This window comes from Oncorhynchus masou, chromosome 25, assembly GCF_036934945.1.
Source record: "Oncorhynchus masou masou isolate Uvic2021 chromosome 25, UVic_Omas_1.1, whole genome shotgun sequence".
Taxonomy (NCBI): domain Eukaryota; kingdom Metazoa; phylum Chordata; class Actinopteri; order Salmoniformes; family Salmonidae; genus Oncorhynchus; species Oncorhynchus masou.
In genome coordinates this window covers 11,496,219-11,518,348 of record NC_088236.1, presented here as the reverse complement: position 1 = coordinate 11,518,348, position 22,130 = coordinate 11,496,219, and the positions used below count along the sequence as shown (strand labels likewise).

At 44.8% G+C, this 22,130-nt stretch overlaps 1 protein-coding gene across 2 annotated transcripts in view; it reads right to left on the bottom strand.

Moving 5' to 3' along the window:
• LOC135513784 (kremen protein 1-like) overlaps positions 1-6,419 on the bottom strand; it is a 128,865-nt gene extending 122,446 nt beyond the window's left edge. The window contains exon 1 of one of the 2 annotated variants that reach the window (XM_064936710.1): positions 6,078-6,419. In XM_064936710.1, the coding sequence (XP_064792782.1) occupies positions 6,078-6,159 (82 nt within the window). In that variant the 5' untranslated portion in view covers positions 6,160-6,419. The remainder of the gene's footprint in view (positions 1-6,077) is intronic. The other variant, XM_064936711.1, reaches the window with a different exon arrangement.
• Between the last annotated feature and the right edge of the window lie 15,711 nt (positions 6,420-22,130).

The following is a 22,130-nucleotide window of genomic DNA, read 5'->3' as shown; positions in this document are numbered from 1 at the left end:
TCTGGACTGGTGTAGTTATGATGGGGTCTGGACTGGTGTAGTTATGATGGGGTCTAGACTGGTGTAGTTATGATGGAGTCTGGACTGGTGTAGTTATGATGGGGTCTGGACTGGTGTAGTTATGATGGGGTCTGGACTGGTGTAGTTATGATGGGGTCTGGACTGGTGTAGTTATGATGGGGTCTAGACTGGTGTAGTTATGATGGGGTCTGGACTGGTGTAGTTATGATGAGGTCTAGACTGGTGTAGTTATGATGGGGTCTGGACTGGTGTAGTTATGATGGGGTCTAGACTGGTGTAGTTATGATGGGGTCTGGACTGGTGTAGTTATGATGGGGTCTGGACTGGTGTAGTTATGATGAGGTCTGGACTGGTGTAGTTATGATGAGGTCTGGACTGGTGTAGTTATGATGAGGTCTAGACTGGTGTAGTTATGATGAGGTCTGGACTGGTGTAGTTATGATGAGGTCTGGACTGGTGTAGTTATGATGAGGTCTGGACTGGTGTAGTTATGATGAGGTCTGGACTGGTGTAGTTATGATGAGGTCTAGACTGGTGTAGTTATGATGGGGTCTGGACTGGTGTAGTTATGATGAGGTCTGGACTGGTGTAGTTATGATGAGGTCTGGACTGGTGTAGTTATGATGGGGTCTGGACTGGTGTAGTTATGATGGGGTCTGGACTGGTGTAGTTATGATGAGGTCTTGACTGGTGTAGTTATGATGAGGTCCGGACTGGTGTAGTTATGATGAGGTCTGGACTGGTGTAGTTATGATGGGGTCTGGACTGGTGTAGTTATGATGAAGTCTGGACTGGTGTAGTTATGATGGGGTCTGGACTGGTGTAGTTATGATGAGGTCTGGACTGGTGTAGTTATGATGAGGTCTGGACTGGTGTAGTTATGATGGGGTCTGGACCTGTGTAGTTATGATGAAGTCTGGACTGGTGTAGTTATGATGGGGTCTGGACTGGTGTAGTTATGATGAGGTCTGGACTGGTGTAGTTATGATGAGGTCTGGACTGGTGTAGTTATGATGAGGTCTGGACTGGTGTAGTTATGATGAGGTCTGGACTGGTGTAGTTATGATGGGGTCTGGACTGGTGTAGTTATGATGGGGTCTGGACTGGTGTAGTTATGATGAGGTCTGGACTGGTGTAGTTATGATGAGGTCTGGACTGGTGTAGTTATGATGAGGTCTGGACTGGTGTAGTTATGATGAGGTCTGGACTGGTGTAGTTATGATGAGGTCTGGACTGGTGTAGTTATGATGAGGTCTGGACTGGTGTAGTTATGATGAGGTCTGGACTGGTGTAGTTATGATGAGGTCTGGACTGGTGTAGTTATGATGAGGTCTGGACTGGTGTAGTTATGATGGGGTCTGGACTGGTGTAGTTATGATGAGGTCTGGACTGGTGTAGTTATGATGGGGTCTGTACTGGTGTAGTTATGATGGGGTCTGGACTGGTGTAGTTATGATGAGGTCTGGACTGGTGTAGTTATGATGAGGTCTGGACTGGTGTAGTTATGATGAGGTCTGGACTGGTGTAGTTATGATGAGGTCTGGACTGGTGTAGTTATGATGAGGTCTGGACTGGTGTAGTTATGATGAGGTCTGGACTGGTGTAGTTATGATGGGGTCTGGACTGGTGTAGTTATGATGGGGTCTGGACTGGTGTAGTTATGATGAGGTCTGGACTGGTGTAGTTATGATGAGGTCTGGACTGGTGTAGTTATGATGAGGTCTGGACTGGTGTAGTTATGATGGGGTCTGGACTGGTGTAGTTATGATGAGGTCTGGACTAGTGTAGTTATGATGAGGTCTGGACTAGTGTAGTTATGATGAGGTCTGGACTGGTGTAGTTATGATGAGGTCTGGACTGGTGTAGTTATGATGGGGTCTGGACTGGTGTAGTTATGATAAGGTCTGGACTGGTGTAGTTATGATGAGGTCTAGACTGGTGTAGTTATGATGAGGTCTGGACTGGTGTAGTTATGATGAGGTCTGGACTGGTGTAGTAATGATGAGGTCTGGACTAGTGTAGTTATGATGAGGTCTGGACTGGTGTAGTTATGATGAGGTCTGGACTGGTGTAGTTATGATGAGGTCTGGACTGATGTAGTTATGATGAGGTCTGGACTGGTGTAGTTATGATGAGGTCTGGACTAGTGTAGTTATGATGAGGTCTGGACTGGTGTAGTTATGATGAGGTCTGGACTGGTTTGGGTATGATGAGTAGGTAAGGCGGCAGGTAGCCTAGTGGTTAAGCGTGTTCGGCCAGCAACTGAAAGGTTGCTGGATCGAATCCCCCAAGCTGACTAGGAGAAGGGTACAAAAGTTAATGTGCCTTTGAGCAAGGCATTTAACCTTAAATACTTGAATGTAGATCATGCATTTGTCAATACCACTACATACTTCTTGGCAAGATGAATAATAGCCAACCAAACACTAACTTTTGTTCAATCATTTCCAAACGCAATAAAATGTTGCTCCAGATATGTGTCATCCACATCACCAGGATGTATTTCTGACAGGTCTACTGCTGCCTGCTCTTTTTCATCAGATATTCCCCAGCCGTTCTTCCATGTATCCTCTTTCTAAATGTCACAGCCCTCATCAGAATCAGACTGCTGCCTGAAAACCAATCCGCTCGCAATCCGTTTGCTTTTTATGCAAATATTTTCACTAATGCAGTTGGAAAAAGTTGAGGCTGATTCTCAGGAGAAGACAACACCGTTTTTCACAACTCGTTAACAGCTTTTGCATTCCCCCCTGCACAGAAAGTGATGCCTCCCTATAGACTACTACAATATAGTTCTACTATAATTACTGTAGTATTACTATAATAGTACTTCTATAGTACAATTAGGTATTCACCAAACTTGCACCATTTTGAGAAAGACAGAATACACTAAAATATAAATAAAATAGGAACGTAATAGAATAGAAGAAAATAGAATAGAAACATGTATAAGGAGATGTCAATAATCTGTTAAACTGTGTGTATTTAATACTGCCAGTCAACCTCTCCAGTTTGATTTGAGAAGAGGATGTGGTGTGTTCGTATGTTAAGCACTAGGCAGTTAGTCAAGAGGACACCTATGCAGAGCAGCGCTGCGGGCCACAAATCTCCAAAATGTTAAGAACATCACAAATCCCCCGAACACCAACGCCAACAACAGAATCATTCACTGCAGCTTAACCCGCTCCTGCTTATGCACAGGGTCCGACCAACACACACACCCCGCGAACGCAAACATTACCAGGCTTTCAGCACAAACTCAATTACACCTTCACTGTGACCGCTTTCACATGAAACGACTTCCATTTGAGTGGACGTGTGTCAAGTGCTTCGGCGGCAGCCAGGCAAACGCTCGCTCTTTCCATCTCTCTGCGCTGGGCCCTTGGTTGTTTGGAGAGGAGAATGGTATGTGGGATTCCAAGCAGCTGAGCCCATTTCTAAAGCACTCAGAGACACACTCAGCTCAGTGAAACAGTGTGTGTCTTCCAAATGCCACCCTATTCCATTCATAGTGCACTACTTTTGACCAGGGCCCTATGTACTGTAGTGCACTGCTAAGGGAATAGGGTGCCATTTGGGATCCATCCATGGTGATGAGGAGGAGTGTTTAAGCCTCAGGTATCTTTTTCCCTTCAACACCTGGCACATATTAGGCCTGCAGGTATAAGTTCATAGTATATGAAACATAAATATAAAACGCAACATGCAAAAGTGTCAAAGGTTTTACTGAATTACATTTCAAATAAGGAAATCAATCAATTTAAGTAAATTCATTAGGTCCTAATCTATGGATTTCACATGACTGGGAATACAGATATGCATCTGTTGGTCCACAGATACATTAAAAAAAGGTGGGGGCGTGGATCAGAAAACCAGTCAGTATCTGGTGTGACCACTATTTGCATCACGCAGCGCAACTCATCTCCTTCGCATAGAGTTGATCAGACTGTTGATTATAGCCTGTGGAATGTTGTCCCTCTCCTCTTCAATGGCTGTGTGAAGTTGCTGAATATTGGTGGGAACTGGAACACGCTGTCGTACACGTCGATCCAGAGCATCCCAAACATGCTCAATGAGTGACACGTCTGATGAGTACGCAGGCCATAGCAGAACTGGGACATTTTCAATGTCCAGGAATTGCAACATCTTGCTGAAACATGAGGTGTTGGTGGTGGATGAATGACATGATGGGGTGAAAGGTAGCCTAGTGGTTAGAGCGTTGGACTTGTAACCAAATGGTTGCAAGATCAAATCCCTGAGCTGACAAGGTAAAAATCTGTCATTTTTCTATGAGCAAGACAGTTAACCCACTGTTCCTAGGCCATCATTGAAAATAAGATTTTTTTATTAATTGACTTGCCTAGTTAAATAAAGGTTCAAAATGTTTTAAATATAGCCAATATCTAGATACCCATTATATATACTGTATACCCAATATCTAGATAGCCATTATATATACTGTACACCCAATATCTAGATACCCATTATATATACTGTACACCCAATATTTAGATTCCCATTATATATACTGCACACCCAATATCTAGATACCCAATATATATACTGTATACCCAATATCTAGATACACATTATCTAGATATCCATTATATAGACTGTATACCCATTTTATATATACCCAATATCTAGATACCCATTATCTAGATTCCCATTAACTGGATACACCATATCTAGATACCCATTATCTAGATTTCCATTATCAATATACCCAATATCTTGATACACCACATCTAGATACCCAATATCTCCACACCCATTGTCTAGATACCCATTATCTATAAGCACCATATCTAGATACCCATTGTCTATATACCCAATATCTAGATACCCATTGTCTAGATACCCATTATCTATATGCCGATATCTACAGTATATACAGAGGGTCTATAGATAACCTACAGTTTACATATACTGAAGGTACTGTGGATAGGGGTTTTCTCTCCATCACAGCTTAACGAGGGGGAATACCATAGCTGTAAATACATTGTTAATGCATATTGTTGGTACACATGGGAGCACTTACGCACGTAGCTCAGATGGCCAAACCTCCCATTGGAATAATGGTATAATTAAGAAAAAAAATGTTTTAAAGGAAAGCATGAGGATTTGCTGTTTAAACACAACACACATTACATAATGAGAGAAGTTTGGTTCATGTGGTCGTCATTATCAAATTATTTAAATAATTATACTCCTAACAAATTATTTTTAAACGGAATAGGCTACAGTGCCATGATGTGTGCAATCTGGGAAGAGAGTTTCCCTGAAGTGTTATGTTCGATGTTTCTACATGAATTAAAAAATTGAAATTGGCATGTTGGATACCTGACTATGTATTATAAGGAAGGCTTCAAGTTCATGTTCTGGAAGGGGGGAATCCGGGTTTCACTGTGGGTTGTCCACATTGTATTACAATGTAGCAAACTGAATTAATTCATAAGGATTGAAATAAACGACACACTGACTCCTGTCCGCTGTCTGTCAATCCACAGCCTTGGACAATACTGCATCATTAGCCCACTGTATTATAATGATTGCATTTAATTGAGGTACAGCCTTTATATAATCATATATATTACAAAATAATGTCAAAGAACGAACACTTCTGTGGTAGGCAATAAGAAAGCGCCATCGATCATTAATAGCCTTTATTCATAAGAAAATGGACTTAGGGCAGTTGTTCATTTAAAAATTAAACCAGTGACAGATAGCAGCCGTTCTGCATCTGCTACGATTTACAGTAGGTTACGAAACATGGCAGTAATGACAGGTCGAGAGAGGAAAATAAAGATTGCTGTGTTCTGTTCTGTGCTACAGTATATGATGCGCATCACAAATTCAGTCATACATTTCATTTTAAAAGAATTTCACATCAATAGCCCAATATTTCCATTGAGCGCCTTGCGAGGGAATTCTCTGGCGGCTCAAACAAAGTACGCATTGTAGTAGTCTAACTTTTAAAGGCTACCGGATGAGTTGGATAAATAAACACACAAGGAAAAGAAACAACAGCATAAAAACGTTTCCGATCAACTTACCAGTGTCGAATTGTCTCGAAGCAGTCGAAGATAAAGAACCAACTAGTAGAAGGGCAGCCGTGATTGTCAAAAATGAATCCATCGCTCAAGTATTGAGAGAGAGAAAGAGAGAGAGCGAGAGAGAGAACGAGAGTGGGACTTGTCTTGGGTAGGTTATGGTCGTGTTCTGTGCGAGGAGTGCTGAGACTGGAAAGTGTTCGGGAACTTCGGACGCAGGTGAACTGTTGCTCTGAACGCTGCCTGATGCGGACTGATGCGGCGAATCGTTTTGTGTGGAGGTGTCGTTCCAAGTCCGCGATAGAAGTCTGAAGTGAACTCCAAGGCAGGCAGGTCTAACCACACACACATGCACGCAGACACACACGCACGCACGCACGCACGCACACACACACACACACACACACACACACACACACACACACACACACACACACACAGAGAGCAACAAGGGATCCTATTTCCAATCATGTGACAGGAAATCGGGGCAATGGATTCAACCTGCTGCATTGGGCAAGGAGATAGACAGAGAGAGATAGAGACAGAGAGTGTGTGTGTGTGTGAGAGAGAGAGAGAGAGAGAGAGAGAGGGAGATCAAATAGATAAAGAGTAGAGGGAGAGATAGATGAGAGAGGGGGGAGAGAGGGAGAGAGCGGGAGAGAGAGAGATGGAGAGGGAGAGAGAGAGCGGGAGAGAGAGGGAGAGAGAGAGAGATGGGGAGAGGGAGAGAGCAGGAGAGATATCAAATAGAGCAAGAGCATACCCAGGTTAGAGCGTTGGACTAGTAACCGCAAGGTTGCAAGTTCAAATCCCCAAGCTGACAAGGTACAAATCTGTCGTTCTGCCCCTGAACAGACAGTTAACCCACTGTTCCAAGGCCGTCATTGTAAATAAGAACTGGATCTTAACTGACTTGCCTAGTTAAATAAAGGTAAATAAATACAGAGAGAGAGCTGAGTGGGAGTCATTGAGGGACGGGTTTGCATGTCAGTGTGGTATTGAGCACCTCAGTGCAATAATGACACATTATTAAAGTCTACAAACGTCTTATAAACCAAACAGTGTAATAACATTGGTTCAAATAGGCCTACCTTTATTGTATCAGGTTAGGAAGATGATTGAGAAGTTATGAGATCACATTCTCAGTTACAACAACAATGACCTAATTGCATGGAAGCTGGGAATGGTTAGGTACGAGGGGCCAGGTTGGAACCCAGCCAGGAGAATGGAGTTTATCACCCCTCCTTGGGCTCTTCCAGTGACCAGTGATACCTTGGTTTATCGTTATCGTCCAGACTCAGAAACTAATAGAAACCATACAATCTTTATACACTGAAACTCCGTGAAACTCTCTGTTCATGACTGATTATTTCAGACAGTCTGTGGTCTGATATGAGAGAATCCATGAGAGGATGAATGGATAGAGAGAGCAGACTGTTATTCTAATTTCAAAGAGTTTCTTCTCTCACAATCCTGACCATGCTATAGTATGGTTCCTGTCAGTTACCCTTGGGGTAGGCCAGGATGAAACCATGACAGTCAATGATCCTGGCCATGATGAAACCATGACAGTCAATGATCTTGGCCAGGATGAAACCATGACAGTCAATTATCCTGGTCAGAATGAAACCATGACAGCCAATGATCCTGGTCAGGATGAAACCATGACAGCCAATGATCCTGGCCATGATGAAACCATGACAGCCAATGATCCTGGCCATGATGAAACCATGACAGTCAATGATCCTGGTCAGGATGAAACCATGACAGCCAATGATCCTGGTCAGGATGAAACCATGACAGCCAATGATCCTGGCCATGATGAAACCATGACAGCCAATGATCCTGGCCATGATGAAACCATGACAGTCAATGATCCTGGTCAGGATGAAACCATGACAGTCAATGATCCTGGTCAGGATGAAACCATGACAGTCAATGATCCTGGTCAGGATCAATCCATTTTGAGACAGTGGGACATCATTCAGTAGTCTCCAAATTATTTGTGATATTGAAAAAAAAAAGTACATTATCCTCAATTTAAAAAAAAAAGAAATTATAAACAAACAAAATGCTTAGAATTGAGTTAAAACATAAAACAGCCTTTAACTTTTATTCAACCCCTTTCACCATGTATATGTTAGTAATCAGATGTAATCAGTTAGTGAGCTCTAGTAGTTGTAATAACTCCGCCCCCTCGGCCTTCCTCACTTCTTCAGAAACTGTATGTGCAGAACAGCACCCTCATGTGTGCCACATAATATCACCATTAGGAAGTATTAGCTGTCTGCTCTGATGCACGCACACAGTCACGCACGCACGCACACACACACACACACACACGCACAAAGGGAGAGAGTCAGGACCCTAAAAATAGAATATCCATCATGATCTCACCAACCCAACCTCACCAACAGAAATATGACATAATCGCCATAACCCACAGGGCTGGCTGGTTGGTAGATTGGTTGGTTGGGTGGCTTGGGAGGGTACACTACAGTGCACTGGGAAAGTAATAATCCATGGTGACGCGTGTCCTTAGGAGACATGTAAGTAACCAAGTAGCCTCAAGCTGCTCCATGGTCACCATGAGGCCACACTGCCGACCAGAATACATTACAGTGTTGACTGTGTGGATCGATGCATATTACCTGTATGTTTCAGACACACTACCATTCAAAAGTTTGGGGTCACTTAGATATGTTCTTGTTTTTGGAAGAAAATCTCTTTTTTTTGTCCATTAAAATAACATAACATTTATTAGAAATACAGTGTAGACATTGTGTAGACATTCACAGAACAGCGCAAACTGGCCCTAACCAGAATAGAAAAAGGAGTGGGAGGCCCCAGTGAACAACTGAGAAAAAAGGACAAGTACATTAGGGGTGGCAGCGTAACCTAGTGGTTAGAGCTTTGGACCGGTAACCAATAGGTTTCAAGTTCAAATCCCGAGCTGACAAGGTGCAAATCTGTTCCCAGGCCGTCATTGAAAATAAGAATTTGTTCTTAACTGACTTGCTGAGTTAAATAAAGGTAAAATAAAAATGACAGAAACAGACACCTCAGAAGTCCTCAACTGGCAGCTTCCTTAACTCGCAAAACACCAGTCTCAAAGTGAAGAGGCGACTCAGGGATGTTGGCCTTAGCCCTTACACAACCTGGAGGTGTGTTTTGGGTCAATGTCCTGTTGAAAAACAAATGATAGTCCCACGAAGCGCAAACCAGATGGGATGGCATATCGCTGTGGTAGCCATGCTGGTTAAGAGTGCCTTGAATTCTAAATTAATCACAGACAGTGTCACCAGCAAAGCACCCCCACATCATCATACCTCCTCCTCCATGCTTCATGGTAAGAATGACAAATACGGAGATCAACCATTCACCCACTCTGCATCTCACAAAGACACGGAGGTTGGAACCAAAAATCTCACATTTTGACTCATCAGATCAAAGGAAACATTACCACTGGTCTAATGTCCATTGCTCGTGTTTCTTGGCCCAAATAAGTCTCTTCTTCTTATCGGTGTCCTTTAGTAGTGGTTTCTTTGCAGCAATTTGACCATGAAGACCTGATTCACGTAGTCTCTGAACAGTTGATGTTGAGATGTGTCTGTTACTTGAACACTGTGAAGCATTTATTTGGGCTGCAATCTGAGGCTGTTAACTCTAATGAACTTATCCTCTGCAGCAGAGGTAACTCTGGGTCTTCCTTTCCTGCGGTGGTCCTCATGAGAGTTTCATCATAGTGCTTGATGTTTTTTGCGACTGCACTTGAAGAACGTTTCAAAGTTCTTAACATTTTTATAGTTGACCTTCATCTCTTAAAGTAATGATTGACTGTTGTTTCTCTTTGCTTATCTGAGCTGTTCTTGCCATAATATGGACTTTTGCCAAATAGGGCTGTCTTCTGTATACCACCCCTACCACAACGGATTGGCTCAAATGCATTAAGAAGGAAAACAGTTCCACATATTTAAATGTATTCCAGGTCCTCATGAGCTGTTTGAGACAATGTTTTGACTGGTACTGTATATATTTAAACCAAAAAAATATTATTAAAGCTGCAATATGTCACTTTTTGGGTGACCTAACCAAATTCACATAAACCCAGCAAAAAAAGAAACATCCTCTAACTTTCAATTGTGTTTATTTTCAGAAACTTAACATGTGTAAATATTTGTATGAACATAACAAGATTCAACAACTGAGACATACACTGAACAAGTTCCACAGACATGTGACAAACAGAAATAGAGTAATGTGTCCCTGAACAAAGGGGGGCGTCAAAATCAAAGTAACAGTCAGAATCTTATGTGGCCACCAGCTGCATTAACCTCTTACACTTATGGTGGCGCTATTTCATTTTTGGAAGAAAAACGTTCCCGTTTTAAACAAGATATTTTGTCACAAAAAGATGCTCGACTATGCATATAATTGCTACTGTTCGAAAGAAAACACTCTGACGTGTCCAGAAATACAAATATCTTCTCTGTGCGTGCCCTTTAACGTGAGCTTCAGGCAAAACCAAGATGACTTGGCATCCAGGAAATGACAAGGATTTTTGAGGCTCTGTCTTTCATGATCTCCTTATATGGCTGTGAACGCAAGAGGAATGAGTCTGCCCTTTCTGTCGTTTCCCCAAGGTGTCTGCAGCATTGTGACGTATTTGTAGGCAGATCGTTGGAAGATTGACCATAAGAGACCACATTTACCACGTGTCCGCCCGGTGTCCTGCGCAGAAATTGGTGCGCAAAAGTCACCTGCCAGTATTTTTCCATGGGGCACAGAGAGAGAAGCAAGCTTCCACGAACTGCATGTCAATGAAGAGATATGTGAAAAAACACCTTGAGGATTGATTCCAAACAACGTTTGCCATGTTTCGGTCGATATTATGTAGTTAATCCGGAAAAAGTTTCACGTTGTAGGTGACTGCATTTTCGGTTCGTTAGCCAGGCGCAATGTAGAAAACGGAACGATTTCTCCTACACACAGACGCTTTCAGGAAACACTGTGCATTTGGTATGTGGCTGGGAGTCTCCTCATTGAAAACATCAGAAGCTCTTCAAAGGTAAATGATTTTATTTATTTGGTTATCTGGCTTTTGTGAAAATGTTGCGTGCTACATGCTACACAAAATGCTATGCTAGCTTTGCATACTCTTACACAAATTAGTCAATTTCTATGGTTCAAAAGCATATTTTGAAAATCTGAGATGACAGTGTTGTTAAGAAAAGGCTAAGCTTGAGAGCAAACGCATTATTTAAATTTTATTTGCGATTTTCAGAAATCGTTAACATTGCGTTATGCTAATGAGCCTGAGGCTTAGTCACAATCCCGGATCCGGGATGGGGAGTTTCAAGAGGTTAGTACTGCAGGTGCATCTTCTCCTCATGGACTGCACCAGATTTGCCAGTTCTTGCTGTGAGATGTTACCCCACTCTTCCACCAAGGCACCTGCAAGTTCCCAGACATTTCTGGGGGGAATGGCCCTAGCCCTCACCCTCCGATCCAACAGGTCCCAGACGTGCTCAATGGGATTGAGATCTGGGCTCTTCACTGGCCATGGTAGAACACTGACATTCCTGTCTTGCAGGAAATCAGGCACAGAACGAGCAGTGTGGCTGGTGGTATTGTCATGCTGGAGGGTCATGTCAGGATGAGCCTGCAGGAAGGGTACCACATGAGGGAGGAGGATGTCTTCCCTGTAACGCACAGCGTTGCGATTGCCTGCCATGACAACAAGTCAGTCCGATGATGCTGTGACACAAAGCCCCAGACCATGACGGACCCCTCCACCTCCAAATACCTCCAAATCGATCCTGCTCCAGAGTACAGGCCTCGGTGTAACGCTCATTCCTTTGACGATAAACGCGATTCCAACCATCACCCCTGGTGAGACAAAACCGCGACTCGTCAGTGAAGAGCACTTATTGCCAGTCTTGTCTGGTCCAGCGACGGTGAGTTTGTGCCCATAGGCGGCGTTGCTGACGGTGATGTCAGGTGAGGACCTGCCTTACAACAGGCCTACAAGCCCTCAATTCAGCCTCTCTCAGCCTATTGCGGACAGTCTGAGCACTGATGAAGGGATTGTGCGCTCCTGGTGTAACTCGGGCAGTTGTTGTTGCCATCCCGTACCTGTCCTGCAGGTGTGATGTTTGGATGTACCGATCCTGTGCAGACGTTATTACACGTGGTCTACCACTGCGAGGACGATCAGCTGTCCGTCCTGTCTCCCTGTAGCGCTGTCTTAGGAGTCTAACAGCACGGACATTGCAATATTTTGCCCTGGCCACATCTGCAGTCCTCATGCTTCCTTGCAGCATGCCTAAGGCACATTCACACAGATGAGCAGGGACCCTGGGCATCTTTATTTTTGTGTTTTTCAGAGTCAGTAGAAAGGCCTCTTTAGTGTCCTAAGTTTTCATAACTGTGACCTTAATTGCCCACTGTCTGTAAGCTGTTAGTACCGTTCCACAGGTGCATGTTCATTAAATGTTTATGGTTCATTGAACAAGCATGGGAATCAGTGTTCAAATCCTTTATAATGAAGATCTGCGAAGTTATTTGTATTTTTCTGAATTTTCTTTGACAGACAGGGTCCTGAAAAAGGGACGTTTATTTTTTGCTGAGTTTATAAATGTGTGTTATAGATCTGTCGTTCTCATTGAAAGTGGGTCTAAGAAACGGTAGATCTGTTCGATGTGTGCTATTTCTATGCTTCCTGTTTTTTTGCATCTTTTACTTTTGGTTTTGTCCACCAGCTTCAAACAGCTGAAAATACAATATATTTGGTGATGGAAAATATATTTATTTAAATGGTACAATGATATGGTACAATGATTATCTACACAACTTCCTTGTTTTGTCACATGAACTGAAATTAGGTGAACTATTAGAACGCAACCAGGAAATGGCAGAGCAATTTCTAAATAGTGGATCTTTAAATTTAAAGAGGTCATATGGACTATTCTGCGTAAGGGAAACAGAATATATTTTTCATACAGTAATATTAAAAGACACAGGAAGGACAATATCATTGTATATCGAGTTCCTTTACATTATTTGAACATTCTCTGTGTGCCATTTTCCTACTCTTCATCTACATACACACATTACTTCTACTCCTCCAGACCTCTAATAGACAGGGAGCAGCCTGTCGCTCTTCTTCTCCTCTCCTCTCCCCTTCCCTCTCACCCTCCCCTTCCCTCTTCTCTCCTCTCCTTCCCTCTCCTCTCCTTTCTACTCCTCTCCCCACTCCCCTCCCCCTCTCGCCTACTCTCCCCTCCCACCTCCCCCTCCCATCTCCTCCTCTCTTCTCCCCCCTCCTCTCCTCTCCTCTCCTCCCCCCTCTCCTCTCCCCTCCTCCCCCTCTCCCTCCTCCCCCCTCTCCTCTCCTCTCCCCTCCTCCCCTCTCCTCTCCTCTCCTCTCCTCTGTGTGTGGGATCATGTTGTTCCTCTCTGTCCTGTCTGTACACGCTGCCTGGTTCCATTCCTTGTAATCTACTGAAGTTCTAGTAACCCTGCTCTTTGTCTTTCATCCTGCACTCTCCTGATGAAACACTGCATGCTCTTCTTCCATGCATACATGAAATTTACACTTTAGGGTTCAGTGGGGTGGGTGTAGACTTGTCATATCTACAGACCATCCGGAGAGGAGTATAGCGATCATTGCAAGAATATTTCAGTACAGTATATTTTTGAAATTATATTATGTTTCTGAGGTGAAATGTCTAAGATAGCGGACTCTCATTGATTTTTATATTCTAAAATGTGCCTTGCGAGTTAGGAATAACCTTGTGAAAGAAGCATACAGTATATACATGACATGAATACGAAAATGTGTAACGGGCATTTGTAAATGCAAAGGCATACAGTACATATGTAATGTTCTTATTTCCTGTATGCTAAACATCAGAAATCTCTAGTTTGTTGAGACTTTTTATTATCCAACGGAATGGTGGGGGGGGCGAAAGAAAGAGAGAGAGGAGTGGGGAGAGAAACCAAGAGAGAGAGAGAGGAGTGGGGAGAGAAACCAAGAGAGAGGGAGAGGGAGAGATGAGTGGGGAGAGAAACCAAGAGAGAGAGAGAGAGATGAGTGGGGAGAAAAACCAAGAGAGAGAGAGAGAGATGAGTGGGGAGAGAAACCAAGAGAGAGAGAGAGAGGAGTGGGGAGAGAAACCAAAAGAGAGAGAGCTGTGGGGAGAGAAACCAAAAGAGAGAGAGAGAGAGGAGTGGGGAGAGAAACCAAAAGAGAGAGAGAGAGAGAGAGAGAGAGAGAGAGAGAGGAGTGGGGAGAGAAACCAAGAGAGAGAGAGAGAGGAGTGGGGAGAGAAACCAAAAGAGAGAGAGAGAGGAGTGGGGAGAGAAACCAAAAGAGAGAGAGAGAGGAGTGGGGAGAGAAACCAAGAGAGAGAGAGAGAGGAGTGGGGAGAGAAACCAAGAGAGAGAGAGAGAGAGGAGTGGGGAGAGAAACCAAGAGAGAGAGAGAGAGAGAGAGAGAGAGAGAGAGGAGTGGGGAGGAGAGAGAGAGAGAGAGAGAGAGAGAGAGAGAGAGGGAGTGGGGAGAGAAACCAAAAGAGAGAGAGAGAGAGAGAGAGAGGAGTGGGAAGAGAAACCAAGAGAGAGAGAGAGAGAGTGGGGAGAGAAACTAAAAGAGAGAGCGAGAGAGAGAGAGAGAGAGAGGAGTGGAGAGAGAGAGAGAGAGAGAGGAGTGGGAAGAGAAACCAAGAGAGAGAGAGAGAGAGAGGAGTGGGGAGAGAAACTAAAAGAGAGAGCGAGAGAGAGAGAGAGAGAGAGCGATAGGACATAAATCAGGAAGAAGTATGTGGTTTCTTCAAAAGAACAAAAAGCCTATACACTTTCCAACAAAAAAATCTTCATTTGATTAAACTGTGTTATACAGGGTGTTTTAGCAATAGCACAAAATTCTAAATAATTACAAACTCAATCATCAATCATATACAGTTTGGCTAATGCAACATGTGCTCAAATTGTCCCAACTTCACCCTCCATCTGACTACATGTTTGAGTCACTGTTTTGCTGTCAGCAAAACTCCAACTAATTGCCAGAATTAGTTGGAATTGTGACACTGAGTTACTACATACATTAAAACAACAACACACAGAGTCCCATTCCCCCGGTGTGTGTGTGTGTGTTCTACTCATCTCTCTGGGGTCACTCACTGTGAGTCAACATAATTATCCAACACCACCAGGCCATCTGGTTGTTGTCTGTAGTGCGTAATACATGGTGTGTATGTGTGTGTGTCTGTCGTGCATCCAGACCCATTATGACTCTACTATAGTAACTCATAGCTTATCCACTGTCTCTAGGATTCTAGTCATTAATGGGAAGACACTGTCGTGTCATGTGTCAATCTGTCCCCCGGTGAAATGCAGTATTTGAAGAGGGGTGCCAACTGACAAGTGCAGCCCTATCTCTAACCACCTCCCCCACCTCCAACCCCCCTCTCTTTACCACCTATCCCTCATAGCGCTCCCCCTCTCCCTCCCTCCCCATAGGCCCCTGAGCCTGCCCTCGTTCAAAGCTGAGAGATAAAAGGTACAGTATACACACCTTAGCCACCTGCACATAACCAGCATGCCCCTTTCCTCCTTACACACACGAAAGCACACACACACTTCAGCTTTGTCTTTCACACACACCTTCAAGCACATACGCACGAACACACTCACACACAAGCACACACACACACAGACGCAGGGTAGCCATTCCTCTCCCTCCCTACCTCTGAAGTCTCTAATTAGCATTGGGGTGACACCCTTTGGAATGCCTTGTTAGTAGAGGGAGGGAGGGAGGGAGGGAGGGAGGGAGGGAGGGAGGGAGGGAGGGAGGGAGGGAGGGAGGGAGGGAGGGGGAGGGAGGGAGGGAGGGAGGGAGGGAGGGAGGGAGGGAGATGAGAGGCAGGACACTTACAGGACTGTTTGGGGTTAATCTCACATCATATCACTTAACCTGACCTGGACTGCTGACATCAGCTCAAATCTTCAAGTTATAACACAGGAGGTTTGACTAGACAAGAACACAGGAGGTTTGACAAGACAAGAATACAGGAGGTTTGACTAGACAAGAACACAGGAGGTTTGACTAGACAAGAACACAGGAGGTTTGACTAGACAAGGACAGAGGAGGTTTGACTAGACAAGAACACAGGCGGTTTGACAAGACAAGAACACAGGAGGTTTGACAAGACAAGAACAGAGGAGGTTTGACAAGACAAGAACACAGGAGGTTTGACAAGACCACAGGAGGTTTGACTAGACAAGAACACGGGAAGTTTGACTAGACAAGAACACAGGAAGTTTGACTAGACAAGAACACAGGAGGTTTGACTAGACAAGAACACAGGAGGTTTGACTAGACAAGAACACAGGAGGTTTGACTAGACAAGAACACAGGAGGTTTGACTAGACAAGAACAGAGGAGGTTTGACTAGACAAGAACACAGGAGGTTTGACAAGACAAGAACACAGGAGGTTTGACAAGACAAGAACAGAGGAGGTTTGACAAGACAAGAACACAGGAGGTTTGACAAGACCACAGGAGGTTTGACTAGACAAGAACACGGGAAGTTTGACTAGACAAGAACACAGGAAGTTTGACTAGACAAGAACACAGGAGGTTTGACTAGACAAGAACACAGGAGGTTTGACTAGACAAGAACACAGGAGGTTTGAAAAGACAAGAATACCGGAGGTTTGACTAGACAAGAACACAGGAGGTTTGACTAGACAAGAACACAGGAGGTTTGACTAGACAAGAACACAGGAGGTTTGACTAGACAAGAACACAGGAGGTTTGACTAGACAAGAACAGAGGAGGTTTGACTAGACAAGAACACAGGAGGTTTGACAAGACAAGAACACAGGAGGTTTGACTAGACAAGAACACAGGAGGTTTGACTAGACAAGAACACAGGAGGTTTGACAAGACCACAGGAGGTTTGACTAGACAAGAACACGGGAAGTTTGACTAGACAAGAACACAGGAGGTTTGACTAGACAAGAACACAGGAGGTTTGACTAGACAAGAACACAGGAGGTTTGAAAAGACAAGAATACCGGAGGTTTGACTAGACAAGAACAGAGGAGGTTTGACTAGACAAGAACACAGGAGGTTTTGACTAGACAAGAACAGAGGAGGTTTGACTAGACAAGAACACAGGAGGTTTGACAAGACAAGAACACAGGAGGTTTGACTAGACAAGAACACAGGAGGTTTGACTAGACAAGAACACAGGAGGTTTGACAAGACAAGAACACAGGAGGTTTGACTAGACAAGAACAGAGGAGGTTTGACTAGACAAGAACACAGGAGGTTTGACAAGAACACAGGAGGTTTGACAAGACAAGAACACAGGAGGTTAGACAAGACAAGAACACAGGAGGTTTGACAAGACAAGAACACAGGAGGTTTGACAAGACCACAGGAGGTTTGACTAGACAAGAACACAGGAGGTTTGACTAGACAAGAACACAGGAGGTTTGACAAGACAAGAACACAGGAGGTTTGACTAGACAAGAACAGAGGAGGTTTGACTAGACAAGAACAGAGGAGGTTTGACAAGACAAGAACACAGGAGGTTTGACAAGACAAGAACACAGGAGGTTTGACAAGACCACAGGAGGTTTGACTAGACAAGAACACAGGAAGTTTGACTAGACAAGAACACAGGAGGTTTGACTAGACAAGAACACAGGAGGTTTGACTAGACAAGAATACAGGAGGTTTGACTAGACAAGAACACAGGAGGTTTGACTAGACAAGAACACAGGAGGTTTGACTAGACAAGAACACAGGAGGTTTGACTAGACAAGAACACAGGAGGTTTGACTAGACAAGAACACAGGAGGTTTGACAAGACCACAGGAGGTTTGACTAGACAAGAACACAGGAAGTTTGACTAGACAAGAACACAGGAAGTTTGACTAGACAAGAACACAGGAGGTTTGACTAGACAAGAACACAGGAGGTTTGACTAGACAAGAATACAGGAGGTTTGACTAGACAAGAACACAGGAGGTTTGACTAGACAAGAACACCGGAGGTTTGACTAGACAAGAACACAGGAGGTTTGACTAGACAAGAACACAGGAGGTTTGATAAGACAAGAACACAGGAGGTTTGACTAGACAAGAACACAGGAGGTTTGATAAGACAAGAACACAGGAGGTTTGATAAGACAAGAACACAGAGACAAGTACATATTTGGCTCCATTTTTTATATTTTTTTTATTACCCCGTTTTCTCCCCTTTTTCATGGTATCCAATTGTTTTTAGTAGCTACTAGCTTGTCTCATCGCTACAACTCCCGTACGGGCTCGGGAGAGACAAAGGTTGAAAGTCATGCGTCCTCCGATACACAACCCAACCAACTCGCACTGCTTCTTTAACACAGCGCGCATCCAACCCGGAAGCCAGCCGCACCAATGTGTCGGAGGAAACAACCTTGGTTAGCGCGCACTGCGCCCGGCCCGCCACAGGAGTCGCTGGTAAGCGATGAGACAAGGATATCCCTACCGGCCAACCCCTCCCTAACCCGGGCGACGCTAGGCTACCACCATCACGGAGCTCCCGGTCGCGGCCAGTTACGACAGAGACTGGGCGCGGACCCAGAGTCTCTGATGGCACAGCTGGTGCTGCAGTACAGCGCCCTTAACCACTGCGCCACCCGGGAGGCCACCATATATCATCAGCCCTACCACAATCATCACCACCACTACCACCATCATCATCACCACTACCACCATCATCATCACCACTTCCACCAATACCACCATCATCACCACTACCACCATCATCATCACCACCACCATTATCATCACCACTACCACCATCCTCATCACCACTACCCCATCATCATCACCACTACCACCATCATCATCACCACTACTACCCCATCATCATCACCACTACCACCATCACCACCCCATCATCAACACCACTACCATCCTCATCACCTCCACAACCATCCTCATCACCACAACCACCATCATCACCACTACCACCATCATCATCATCATCACCACCACCATCATCATGACTACCACCATCATCATCACCACTACCATCATCATCATCACTACCACCGTCCTCATCATCACTACCCCATCATCATCACCACTACCACGATCATCATCACCACTAACACCATCATCATCACCACTACCCCATCATCATCACCACTACCATAATCATCGTCACCACTACCACCATCATCATCACCACTACCACCATCATCATCACCACTACCACCATCATCATCATCACGACCCCATCATCATCACCACTACCACCATCATCATCACCACCCCATCATCACCACCACTACCATCCTCATCAACACCACTACCTGATGCCAAATTAACTGTTAGAGTTGTCCAGTGTTTTCTGTTTTTCTATATTTTGTATACACTACCACCATCATCATCACCACTACCACCATCATCATCACCACTACCACCATCATCATCATCACCACCACCATCATCATCACCACTACCATCCTCATTATCACCACTACCACCATCATCATCATCATCACCACTACCATTCTCATCATCATCACCACTACCACCATCATCACCACTACATCCTCATCATCATCACCACTATTGCCATCATCATCTCCACTACCTCATCATCATCACCACTACCCCATCATCATCATCATCACCACTACCACCATCATCATCACCACTACCACCATCATCACCACTACCACCATCATCGCCACTGCAATCCTCATCACCACCACTACCACCATCATCATCACCACTACCACCATCATCATCACCACTACCACCATCACCACCACCTCACCACCATCACCACTACCCCATCATCATCATCACCACTACCACCATCATCATCACCACTACCAACATCATCACCACTACCACCATCATCGCCACTACCATCCTCATCACCACCACTACCACCATCATCATCACCACGACCACCATCATCATCACCACGACCACCATCATCATCACCACTACCATCCTCATCACCACCACCATCATCATCACCACTACCCCATCATCATCATCACCACTACCACCATCATCATCATCACCACTACCACCATCACCACCACTACCATCTTCATCACCACTACTACCATCATCACCACTACCACCATCACCACCACTACCATAGTCATCCTAACCATCATCATCACCACTACAACCATCATCATCACCACTACCACCACCATCACCACAACCCCATCATCATCACCACTACCCCATCATCACCACTCCCACCATCATCATCATCATCACCACGACCACCATCCTCACCACCATCATCATCACCACCACCATCATCATCACCACCACTACCGTGCTCATCACCACTACCCTATCATCATCGCCACTACCACCATCATCATCATCACCACCACTACTACCACCATCATCATCCCCACTACCATCCTCATCGTCACCACTTCCAACATCATCATCACCACTACCCCATCAACATCACCACTACCATAATCATCGTCACCACTACCACCATCATCATCACCACTACCACCATCATCATCACCACTACCATCATCATCACGACCCCATCATCATCACCACTACCACCATCATCATCACCACCCCATCATCACCACCACTACCATCCTCATCAACACCACTACCTGATGCCAAATTAACTGTTAGAGTTTTCCAGTGTTTTCTGTTTTTCTATATTTTGTATACACTACCACCATCATCATCACCACTACCACCATCCTCATCACCACTACCACCATTATCATCATCACCACCACATCATCATCACCACTACCATCCTCATTATCACCACTACCACCATCATCATCATCATCATCACCACTACCATTCTCATCATCATCACCACTACCACCATCATCACCACTACATCCTCATCATCATCTCCACTACCTCATCATCATCACCACTCTCCCATCATCATCACCACTACCACCATCATCACCACTACCACCATCATCGCCACTGCAATCCTCATCACCACCACTACCACCATCATCATCACCACTACACCATCATCATCACCACTACCACCATCACCACCACCTCACCACCATCACCACTACCCCATCATCATCATCACCACTACCAACATCATCACCACTACCACCATCATCGCCACTACCATCCTCATCATCACCACTACAACCATCATCATCAGCACTACACCATCATCATCACCACTACCACCATCATCATCACCACTACCATCCTCATCACCACCACTACCACCATCATCATCACCACTACCCCATCATCACCATCACCACTACCACCATCATCATCACCACTACCACCATCACCACCACTACCATCTTCATCACCACTACCACCATCACCACCACTACCATAGTCATCCCCACCACTACCATAGTCATCCCCACCATCATCATCACCACTACAACCATCATCATCACCACTACCACCACCATCACCACAACCCCATCATCATCACCACTACCCCATCATCACCACTCCCACCATCATCATCATCATCACCACCACGACCACCATCCTCACCACCATCATCATCACCACCACCATCATCATCACCACCACTACTACCGTCCTCATCACCACTACCCTATCATCATCGCCACTACCACCATCATCATCATCACCACCACTTCTACCACCATCATCATCCCCACTACCATCCTCATCGTCACCACTTCCAACATCATCATCACCACTACCACCATCATCATCATCATCACCACTACCACCATCCTTATCACCAGCATAATCACCACCACCATCATCATCACCACTACCATCCTCATCACCACCATCATCATCACCACTACCCCCATCATCGTCATCACCACTACCCCATCATCATCACAACTACCAACATGATCATCATCATCACCACCACCATAATTATCACCACTACACCATCATCAGCACCACTACCATAATCATCACCACTACAACCATCATCATCAACACTACCACCATTATCACCACCACAAGACTATCATCATCACCACTACCATCCTCATCACC